The sequence below is a fragment of the Salvelinus namaycush genome, chromosome 37 (genome assembly GCF_016432855.1).
Source record: "Salvelinus namaycush isolate Seneca chromosome 37, SaNama_1.0, whole genome shotgun sequence".
In the NCBI taxonomy this organism is placed as follows: Eukaryota; Metazoa; Chordata; class Actinopteri; order Salmoniformes; family Salmonidae; genus Salvelinus; species Salvelinus namaycush.
Window position 1 is genome coordinate 29,516,317 of NC_052343.1, and position 11,742 is coordinate 29,528,058.

Below are 11,742 nucleotides of genomic sequence, written 5' to 3' on the forward strand. Positions count from 1 at the left end.
AACTATCAATTTTCTTTCCTTCATTACTATTGGATAGGCGTTTTAACGGTCTTGCTGTTATACATTTAATTCCTTATTGACACCATTGAGGTAGGGTTTGTTAAGATGACAGATTAGTTTATTGTAGCTTCTGGTCACTACTGTATGTATTTTCTAATCAAAAGGAATACAAAGAAATATAATGATTAAAGATATGCTTTTTATTGAAATGTCCACAAGCAGATGTAGCAGAAAAGGAACAACAAATAACAAATACAGCGTGTATAAAATAATGAAGGTGAAGCACCCTGAGACGCTATTATCTCCCCATAATATTTGATTGTTCCATTAATCAAAGATATAATTAATCATTTAAACGCCATATTATTCTTTAATTTATTGAGATAAAATGTGATAACCTCAAATGATGTGAAACAGCGCATGTGGTCTGTGACCCACGCTGACAGGACTGTTTTAATATCTCTATCTGATTGGCACTTCATGAGAATTTAAACTGAATGCATTTGAATGTTTAGAAGTATTTTTGTACTGCTTCAAGTGAGGAATCACCTCAAAAATAAAAAATACTTCCAAAGTACTCAAAACATTCAAATTCATTCAGTTTAAATTCTCATGAAGCGCCCATCAGATAGTGATATAGAAAACAGTTCTGTCAGCGTCTATGTCAAACATCCGTCCAACATATAGCGTCAGTTTCCTGGACACAGATTAAGTTTACTCCTGGACTAAAAAGCATGTTGAATGGAGAATCTCCATTGAAAGTAACTAGTCCAGGACTAGGCTTAATCTGTATCCGGGATACCATCCCAAAGAGCAAGACATACTTTTTTCCCCTAAAAAATAGGAGTTACTGTTTCCATTGCTGTTTCCAGAGTACTGTTTCCAGCCCCTTCCATGTACACCAATCCCCAGTGGGCTCCGATGGAGGTGATCCCGGCACCGTTGAAGCGACCGCTGAGCAGCCTCAGCTCATTGCCCATGTTGGCTGGGTAGAAGTTGAAGGAGACTTGGTTGGGCAGGCCGGCTGACAGAGTGCGCCCCATGTTGGTGGTTAACACCAGGTAGCAGATGTAGTCTGCTGGGTTGTACTTCCCAGACACCTCGACGATGGCCTCATCATTAAACAGCTCTATCTCCTGCTTTAAGCCCCCTTCGCTACCGAACACAGGAGACCAGGTGTTGCCGTATCTCAGCTGGAACCTAAAACAGAGGAAGCTTTTCACGTTGGTTGTGTTTTGATAAGGCACATTCAGACAGAGAGAGCAGGTAGCATCAGAGAATATCAAGGAATTACATTTTACATTGTACTCTGGGTTAGATACGATAACAATATTGTTTGGTCATATACTGAATATGTAATAAACACAACAAATAAATAAATACAGAAAGAAAGAAAGAAAGAGTGTCTGTTGGGTAGTGTAGTTGGACTGAGTTGTGGTGTCTGCTGGGTAGTGTAGTTGTGCTGAGTAAGTGGTGTCTGTTCATTGGTCAGGGTCTGCTCACCCGCTGATGTAGGCGTTGCTGTTGTAGGAGTAGTAGTAGTAGTAGTAGTAGTTGTTGTTGGTCTCCCACACTCTGACTCCTGTGATGCGTCCTTCACCGTAGGAAGCAAATGGGGTGCCAAGTCCCTGACCCACCGCAGAGGAATACGAGTACGGGTCTTTGATGGCTAAAATAACATGGGAAATAAGTTTACTATATTTACAATATTAATAATACATATTTATATATACATCATTTTAATTTTACCAACACATTTCTGAAAGATCTTTACATTATGAATAAAGTGAAGATGAATTAACTAAAGTACATTCTGCAATGATTTAATCCATCAGCTTTTGTCTCAAAGAAGAACCCCTAAGTCTAAGTGAAAAAGACAAGTTGGTGAAAACACAAAAGCTATTATTTTATCATTATAATTCAGAATTGCATTTTTATTACTCACGCATTGCCGAGCAGCTAGCCAAGAACACTGTGACAACCAGGATTAAGAACATTCTGCAAAAGGGAGGCATCAATACTTAAGACCTTTAATTTGAGTCAATTCTACTCTCACTCCGTTTCACTTTCAATGGTAAAACTTATGTAGTTAATAATGTTTTTCAACGTAGTTTGTCAAAACAACTAAGTCCTTTTACCTGTCAGGTCAACCAGTGTTTCCTAGGAGGGAAAAGAAAATAACCTTTTGAAATGTGACGTAACAATCAACAAACCATTCTTGAATGTGAAATGTTCTAAAACAGCTTTAGAAGGTTGAACCTACTCTAGTTTACTACAATCACTCTTGTAGTGCTAAGCTGCTGTCACATTAAAAATAATGTCAAATCATTGAATTTAAATTTAGAGGTAAAAGGGCCAAAATCTTTGTGCCCAAGTACCAAGAGATAATGAGTATTAATTTCATAACATTTCCCACAACAGTATCATGCATTGAATACAAGTTTTCTATTTAGTTAGTTGTGTAGTTACCCACAGTGCTATCTTGAGATGTGTGTGAAAACCTGTGAAAGCTTCTTATCTCTCTGTCTCTGCCAGGTCCTTCTAGTCTACTGCTTCCTCTTAGAACTGTATTTATACCTGCTGAACATTCCATCAGCTCTAGATGGAAGGAGCATGACATGGAACACCTTTAGTCAGTCACTATAGAGACGTCAGACATTGTTTTCTAATTGGTCGAGGCCACTTTGGGAGGAAGTATCAAGGAAATACTATAAGGAAATAATTGTATTCTTTTGAATTGTAACAAATGAATGATCTGAAATAGGGATTAAAAAAATATACAATCTAACATCCGAACAATTAGAAGAATATACAAAAATCGTATGAATGTGTACGACAATCGGTCAAAATCAGCCTCCCAATCTTCAGTTGTTTCATTACACAAAGAGGAACTCCTTCCCTTCAAACATTAACACGCTGAAAAAGACATCTGGATCTGGTCATTAACAGGATGGTTAGTTCATTGGTTAGCTTAAAAACCTACAGTATTTTATTGTAGAATATTTGTTTCAGTACATGTATTTCAATTTAATTCTAGATGTGCAGATGAGATTCAAAATGTTTAGTCTCCATTATTTTCCGACATTTTCTGCAGTTTGTTACAATACTCACATATTCATTAAATCACTGGCAACCTGTACATGTTACTACAATATGATTTCATTTTCTGCAGATTAACCAGATAAATATCAGTAGAAGTTACAAAGTGAGAAAATAAATAAAAGTTTATATACACATTACTAAGTGAAATACCATGAGGCACTTGTTACTACCTATCTATAAATGTGATAGTTCAATTAAGATATTGTTAGATTACTTGTTAGATATTACTGCATGGTCTGGAACTAGAAGCACAAGCATTTCGCTACACTCGCATTAACATCTACTAACCATGTGTATGTGACCAATAAAATTTGATATGATTTGATAGTAATACAATATGTAATGTAGCACTTTATTGATAAAAAATAAAATGTCCAAGTAAAGCACAATTGCTTTTGTGTATGTAGGTTGAGTTATCAATTTTCCTTTAGCTGGGGAAGAATGTGAATTTATTTCAATAACTACCCATTGGGCACACACTGGTTGAATCAACATTTTTTCCACGTCATTTCATTTCACTTCAAAAGGTAAAACTTGAAATAAGTCTCTTGAGCCTATGGGGGGTGCTATTTCGATCTTGGAAAAATTGGTCTCCAAATTAAACTGCCTCGTACTCAATTCTTGCTCGTACAATATGCATATTATTATTACTATTGGATAGAAAACAATCTCTAGTTTCTAAAACCGTTTGAATTATGTGTGTGGGTGAACCAGAACTCTTTCTGCAGCGAAATCCATGACAGGAACTGCGAAGGTCTGAAAACGAGGCTCTGTTCTCAGATCAGTTTAAAGCTCTGTATGTATCCTATGGGTCGACATGAACTGCACCCGCCTTCCCCTGGATGTCAGTAACCAATGAGAAGTGGAATGGAGTTTCTACGTAGTTCTCAGAGCTTATAAAAGGCCAAGGAACGAGGGGAGCTCTCTTTTCGACGTTCGTCATTGCGCAAAGCAGGACCTCAGGATGGCATTTTGAAACGCTCAGTTATCGACCTTAGATATATCCGTCTGTAATTTAATTCGATATAGGTGTTAGAAACATCATAACGAAGTTATTTTAAACCGAGTTATATCAGTTTATGCGAGTATATTGCTATTTTCGGAATTTCCTTAGTATTGCGTTTTGAGGATTTGGGCATGTTGTGGCCACATAGCTATTGTTAGCTGCTAATTCCGAAGTTGAAGACGACGTTTTACAACCAAGCAACGATTCTTTTGGACAAAGGACCACTTGCCCAAGATTCTGATGGAAGCTCGTCCAAAAGTAAGAGCTATTTATGATGTTATTCCGTATTTATGTGGAAAAATGTAAACGGATTTGTCCGCCATTATTGCGGCACTAGTCTGGCTGTAACGCACACTGTATGTCTAGTAACGTTAATTTTAAAAATCTAACTCAGCGGTTGCATTAATAACTAATGCATCTTTCATTTGATGTCCAACCTGTATTTTTTAGTCAAGTTTACGATTATTTATTGATTAGATTAGGTGCCTTTCCAAGATGGCGCCGGCCAGAATGCATGACCTGTTGCCACTGATCACATTGTATAACCACGATTTGTGCTGCTAAATATGCACATTTTCGAACAAAACCTATATGCGTTGTGTAATATGATGTTATAGGACTGTCATCTGAAGAATTCTGAGAAGGTTAGTGAAAAATTAATTTATTTTGGTGGTGAATACGTTATCACTATGTTTGGCTGGAATCAATGCTGTTGTCTGGTTTGCTATTGTGGTAAGCTAATATAACGATATATTGTGTTTTCGCTGTAAAACACTTAGAAAATCTGAAATATTGTCTGGATTCACAAGATCTGTGTCTTTCAATTGCTGTACGCTGTGTATTTTTAAGAAATGTTTTATGATGAGTAATTAGGTAATAGACGTTGCTCTCTGTAGTTATTCTAGTCGCTTTGGGGAGATTTGTGATGGTGGCTGCAATGGTAAACTATGATTTATACCTGAAATATGCACATTTTTCTAACAAAACATATGCTATACAATAAATATGTTATCAGACTGTCATCTGATGAAGTTTTTTCTTGGTTAGTGGCTATTTATATCTTTATTTGGTCAAATTGGTGATAGCTACTGATGGAGTGAAAAAATGGTGGAGTAAGAAAAATTGTGTCTTTTGCTAACGTGGTTAGCTAATAGATTTACATATTGTGTCTTCCCTGTAAAACATTTTAAAAATCAGAAATGGTGGCTGGATTCACAAGAAGTGTATCTTTCATCTGGTGTCTTGGACTTGTGATTTAATGATATTTAGATGCTAGTATTTACTTGTGACGCTATGCTAGGCTATGCTAGTCAGCTTTTTTACTGGTGGGGGTGCTCCCGGATCCGGGTTTGGGAGGAACTAGAAGTTAATAATGTTTTTCATAGCAGTTCTTAAAAACAAGTCAGGCATTTTACCTGTCAGGTCAATCACCCCTAGGGGGGGGAAGAAAATACACTTTATTGAATTGTGAAATGTGACGTAACAATCAACAAACCATTCTTGAATGTGAAATGTTCTAAAACAGCTTTAAAAAGGTAAACCTAGTCTTGTTTACTACAATCACCCTTGTAGTGCTGTGCTACTGTCACATTCAAAATAATGTCAGATCATTGAATTTTAATTTCAGTGATACCCATCCCGGATCCGGGATCCTCCTCATCAAAAAAGCTGACTAGCATAGCCTAGCCTAACGGGACAGGGATATCATATAATATAATTTTCATGAAATCACAAGTCCAATACAGCAAATGAAAGATAAACATCTTGTGAATCCAGCCATCATTTCCGATTTTTTAAATGTTTTACAGCGAAAACACAATATGTATTTCTATTAGCTAACCACAATAGCCAAAGACTCAACCGCATATTTTCACCATGTTTCTACCGCATAGGTAGCTATCACAAAACCGACCAAATAGAGATATAATTAGTCACTAACCAAGAAACAACTTCATCAGATGACAGTCTTATAACATGTTATACAATAAATTTATGTTTTGTTCGAAAATGTGCATATTTGAGGTATAAATCATAGTTTTACATTGCAGCTACCATCAACAATATCACCAAAGCAGCCAGAATAATTACAGAGAGCAACGTGAAATACCTAAATACTCATCATAAAACATTCATGAAAAATACATGGTGTACAGCAAATGAAAGATAAACATCTTGTGAATCCAGCCAATATTTCAGATTTTTTAAGTGTTTTACAGCGAAAACACAATATAGCATTATATTAGCTTACCACAATAGCCAAACACACAAACGCATTTATTCACCGCATAGATAGCATTCGCAAAAACCAGCAAAAGATATAAAATTAATCACTAACCTTGAACAACTTCATCAGATGACAGTCTTATAACATCAGGTTATACAATACACTTATGTTTTGTTCGAAAATGTGCATATTTAGAGCTGCAAACCGTGGTTATACATTGTGAAAATGTAGCAACATTTCCCCAGAATGTCAGGAGCTATTTTGGACACTCACCTAATCTGACCAAAGAACTCATCATAAACTTTACTAAAAAATACATGTTGTACAGCAAATGAAAGATACACTGGTTCTTAATGCAACCGCCATGTTAGATTTTAAAAAATAACTTTACCATAACAAACAGCTTGCGTTATTGCGAGACAGCGCCCGCCAAAACGGTGGAGAATAGAAATAAAATTTTCCACAGAAATACGAAATAACATCATAAATTGTTCTTACTTTTGCTGAGCTTCCATCAGAATCTTGTACAAGGAGTCCTTGGTCCAGAATAAATCGATGTTTGGTTTTAGAATGTCCTTTTCTCCTGTCGAATTCGCGCCACAATGCTAGCCAATGTTGATGACGTTCCCATTTTCTCTCGACGCAAAGAACGGAAAACTCCAAAAGTCCCAATAAACATTGAATAATCTGATAAAACTCGGTTGAAAAAACATACTTTACGATGTTATTATCACATGTATCAAATAAAATCAGAGCCAGAGATATTAGCCGTGTATACCGAACGCTTATCAGAAGACAATATGGAGGTGCTTCGCGCGCCTAGGTAGAGAAAGGAAATTCCTGACCTGCCACTCCAAAAGCTCTTGCTCGACCTCAGATCAAGCTAGACACCCCATTCCACCTTCCACTGCCTTTTGACATCTAGTGGAAGGCGTATGAAGTGCATGTATATCGATAAATATAAGCCAGTTGAATAGGCAGGCCCTGAAACAGAGCCCCATTTTCAGAATTTTCACTTCCTGTCTGGAAGTTTGCTGCCAAATGAGTTCTGTTTTACTCACAGATATAATTCAAACAGTTTTAGAAACGTGAGAGTGTTTTCTATCCAATAGTAATAATAATATGCATATTGTATGATCTAGAATAGAGTACGAGGCCGTTTAAATTGGGCACGATTTTTTCCAAAGTGAAAATAGCGCCCCCCTATTGACAAGAAGTTTAAATGTAAAGGCAATGAGGCCAAAATGTTTGTACCCAAGTACTAAGAGATGATGAGTATTAACTTCATAACATTTCCCACACAAGTATTATGCATTAAATACAAGTGCACATTTTCTATTTTGTTAGTTGTGTAGTTACCCACAGTGCTATCTTGAGATGTGTGTGAAAACCTGTGAACGCTTCTTGTCTCTCTGTCTCTGCCAGGTCCTTCTAGTCTACTGCTTCCTCTTAGAACTGTATTTATACCTGCTGAACATTCCATCAGCTCTAGATGGAAGGTGCATGACAAGGAACACCTTTATTAACTTACTATAAAATGAATCATGAAACAATTACAAAGATTTTACTGACTTACAGTTCATATAAGGAAATCAATCAATTGAAATAAATAAATTAGGCCCTAATCTATGGATTTCACATGACTGTGAATACAGATATACATCTGTTGGTCACAGATACCTTGACAGAGTTGATCAGGCTGTTGACTGTGGAATGTTTGTCGCACTTCTTTTCAATGGCTGTGCGGAGATGCAGGACTTTGGCGGGAACTGGAACACTGTAACGTTCGTCTTTCGGGGAGAGAGTGGACCAAGACGAAGCGGGTGATAAATACATGATGATTTAATAGACAAGACGAACACTGACACGAAAGACACTTGATAATTTACAAAACAACAAACGACGTTAAACAGACCTGAACTTGTGAACTACATATAACGAAGAACGCCCGAACAGGGAAAAACGAAACAGTACCGTGTGGTGTAACAAACACAGACACAGCAACAATCACCCACAAACAAACAGTGAGAACAGCCTACCTTAATATGGTTCTCAATCAGAGGAAACGTCAAACACCTGCCTCTAATTGAGAACCATATCAGGCAACACATTAAACCCAACATAGAAACACAATAACATAGACTACCTACCCCAACTCACGCCCTGACCAACTAAACACATACAAAACAACAGAAAACAGGTCAGGAACGTGACAAACACGCTGTCATGCACGTTGATCGGTGGCATTCCAAACATGCTCTGTGGGTGACATGTCTGGTGAGTATGCAGGCCATGGAAGAACTGGGAACCAGGAATTGTGTACAGATCCTTGCGACATGAGGCCGTGCATTATCATGCTGGAACATGTGGTGAAGTTTGCAGATGAACGGCAGGATAAAGGGCCTCAGAATCTTGTCACGGTATCTCTGTGCATTCAAATTGTCTTTGATAAAATGCAATTGTGTTCGTTGTCCATAGCTTATGCCTCCCCATACCATAACCCCACATACACCATGGGGCACTCTTTTCACAAAATTTACATCAGCAAACCACTCGCCCACACGACGTCATACATGTGGTCTGTGGTTGTGAGTCCGGTTGGACGCACTGCCAAACGATCTAAAAACAACGTTGGAGGCGGTTTATGGAAGAGAAGTTAACATTACCTTATCTGGAAACATCTCTGGTGGACATTCCTGCGTTTAGCATGCCAATTGCATGGTCCCTCAAAACTTGAGACTTCAGTGACATTGTGTTGTGTGACAAAACTGCACAATTTAGAGTGGCATTTTATTGTCCCCAGCACAAGGTGTATCTGTATAATGATCATGCTGTTTAATCAGCTTCTTGATATGCCATAGATGACACATGGATGGATTATCTTGGCAAAGGAGAAATGCTCACTAACAGGGATGTAAACAAATTTGTGCACAACATTTTAGAAAAGTAAGGAACATTTATGGGATCTTTTATTTCAGCTCATGAAACATGAAACCCACATTTTACATGTTGCATTTATATTTTTTGTTGAGTGTAAAGTAGTTAGTTCACATAAAGATGTATGTAATTCATATGAATGAAATCATCAACATGTATTGATCATATCTTTATTAATGCGGCAGAAATTAACTTTAATGCAGTATCCAAATCCATATGATGTATTGATCACAATATAATAGCCATATCTAGGAAAACCAAAGTGCCAAAGGCTGGGCCTAATATAGTGTATAAGAGGTCATACAATACGTTTTGTAGTTATTCATATGTTGATGATGTAAAGAATATTTGCTGGTCTGTGGTGTGTAATGAGGAGCAACCAGATGCTGCACTTGACACATTTATGAAATTGCTTATTCCAGTTACTACTAAGCATGCACCCATTAAGAAAATGACTGTAAAAACTGTTAAATCCCCTTGGATTGATGAGGAATAGAAAAATTGTATGGTTGAGAGGGATGAGGCAAAAGGTATGGCAAATAAGTCTGTCAGCCCAACTGATTGGCAAACATACTGTAAATTAAGAAATCAAGTGACTAAGCTTAATAAAAAGAAAAATAACCTATACCATGAAACAAATATAAATGATATAAAGAATGATAGTGAAAAGATTTGGAGCACCTTAAATGACATTTTGGGGGAAAAAGCCAACACGGCTCCATCATTCATTGAATCAGATTGCTCATTTATCACAAAACCCACTGATATTGCAAACTACTTTAATTACTTTTCAGATAAACAAACTAAGGGATGACATGCCAGCAACAAACGCTGACACTACACATCCAAGTATATCTGACCAAATTATCAAAGACAAGAATTGTACTTTTGAATTCCGTAAAGTCAGTGTGGAGAGGTATTTAAAAAAAATTGTTGTCTATAAACAATGACAAGCCACCGGGGTCTGACAATCTGGATGGAAAATTACTGAGGAAAATAGTGTACGATATTGCTACTACTTCAAATTAAGCCTACTAGAAAGTGTGTGCCCTCAGGCCTGTAGGCAAGCTAAAGTCATTCCCTACCCAAGAATAGTAAAGCCCCCTTTACTGACTCATATAGCTGACCAATCAGTCTGTTGCCAACCCTTAGTTAACTTCTGGGAAAAATTGTGTTTGACCAGATGCCGGGGTGGTAGGTAACTTAGTGGGTAGAATGTTGGTCCAGTACCTGAAAGGTTGCTGGATCGAATCCCCGAGCTGACAAGGTAAAAATCTGTTGTTCTGTCCCTGAACAAGGCAGTTAACCCACTGTTCCCCGGTAGGCCGTCATTGTAAATAAGAATTTGTTCTTAACTGATTTGCCTAGTTAAATATTTGTATTTAATTTTTTAAATACAATGATATTTCACAGTAAACAAATTGACAACAGACTTTCAGCACGCATATAGGGAAGGACACTCAACAAGCATGGCACTTACACAAATGACTGATGATTGGCTCAGAGAAATTGATGGTAAAATGATTGTGGGGGCTGTCTTGTTAGACTTCAGTGCAGTTTTTGACATTATCGATCATAGTCTGCTGCTGGAAAAACATATGTGTTATGGCTTTACACCCCCTGCTATAACGTGGATAAAGAGTTACTGTCTAACAGAACACAGAGGGTGTTCTTTATTGGAAGCCTCTCAAACATAGAACTAGGTAGAAGCAGGAATTCCCCAGGGTAGCTGTTTAGGCCCCTTGCTTTTATCAATCTTTACTAACGACATGCTACTGGCTTTGAGTTAGGCCAGTGTGTCTATGTATGCAGATGGCTCAACACTATACACATCAGCTGCTACAGCAACTGAAATGACTGAAACACTTAACAAAGAACTGCAGTTCGTTTCGGAATAAGTTAGTCCTAATTATTTTTGAAAATAAAAGTTTTGTATTTGGAACAAATCGTTCACTAAACGCTAAACCTCAACTACATCTCATAATGAATAATGTGGAAATTGAGCAAGTTGAGGTGATTAACTTCTCTAGGGTAGGGGGCAGCATTCGGAATTTTGGATGAAAAGCATGCCCAAATTAAACTGCCAGCTACTCATCCCCAGAAGATAAGATATGCATATTATTAGTAGATGTGGATAGGAAACACTCTGAAGTTTATAAAACTGTTTGAATCATGTCTGTGAGTATAACATAACTTATTTATCAGGCGAAACCCAGAGGACAAACCATTCAGATTTTTTCTTTTTGATGTCACTCTCTTTTCAATTAATTTTCATTGGGAAACCAGATTTCTAAGGGACATGCTTGCAGTTCCTACCGCTTCCACTGGATGTCAACAGTCTTGAGAAATTGGTTGAGGTTATTCCTTTGTGTAATGAAGAAGTACGGCCATTTTGAAAGAGAGTCACTCGACGTGTCCTGTTTGTTAGAGGCGCGAGACCAGAAGGCACGCTACAGTTTGTTTTAATCCTGTA

The 11,742-nt window shown here is 37.5% G+C and overlaps 1 protein-coding gene across 1 annotated transcript; it reads right to left on the reverse strand.

Moving 5' to 3' along the window:
* Window positions 1-833: 833 nt before the first annotated feature.
* Window positions 834-2,191, reverse strand: LOC120030966 (zymogen granule membrane protein 16-like). The gene is made up of 3 exons (XM_038976472.1): window positions 1,946-2,191; window positions 1,504-1,669; window positions 834-1,200 (listed from the first exon to the last, which is right to left on the reverse strand). Exons 1-3 carry the CDS (start codon window positions 2,013-2,015, stop codon window positions 834-836), a joined length of 603 nt encoding a protein of 200 aa, XP_038832400.1. The 5' UTR covers window positions 2,016-2,191.
* Window positions 2,192-11,742: the final 9,551 nt, after the last annotated feature.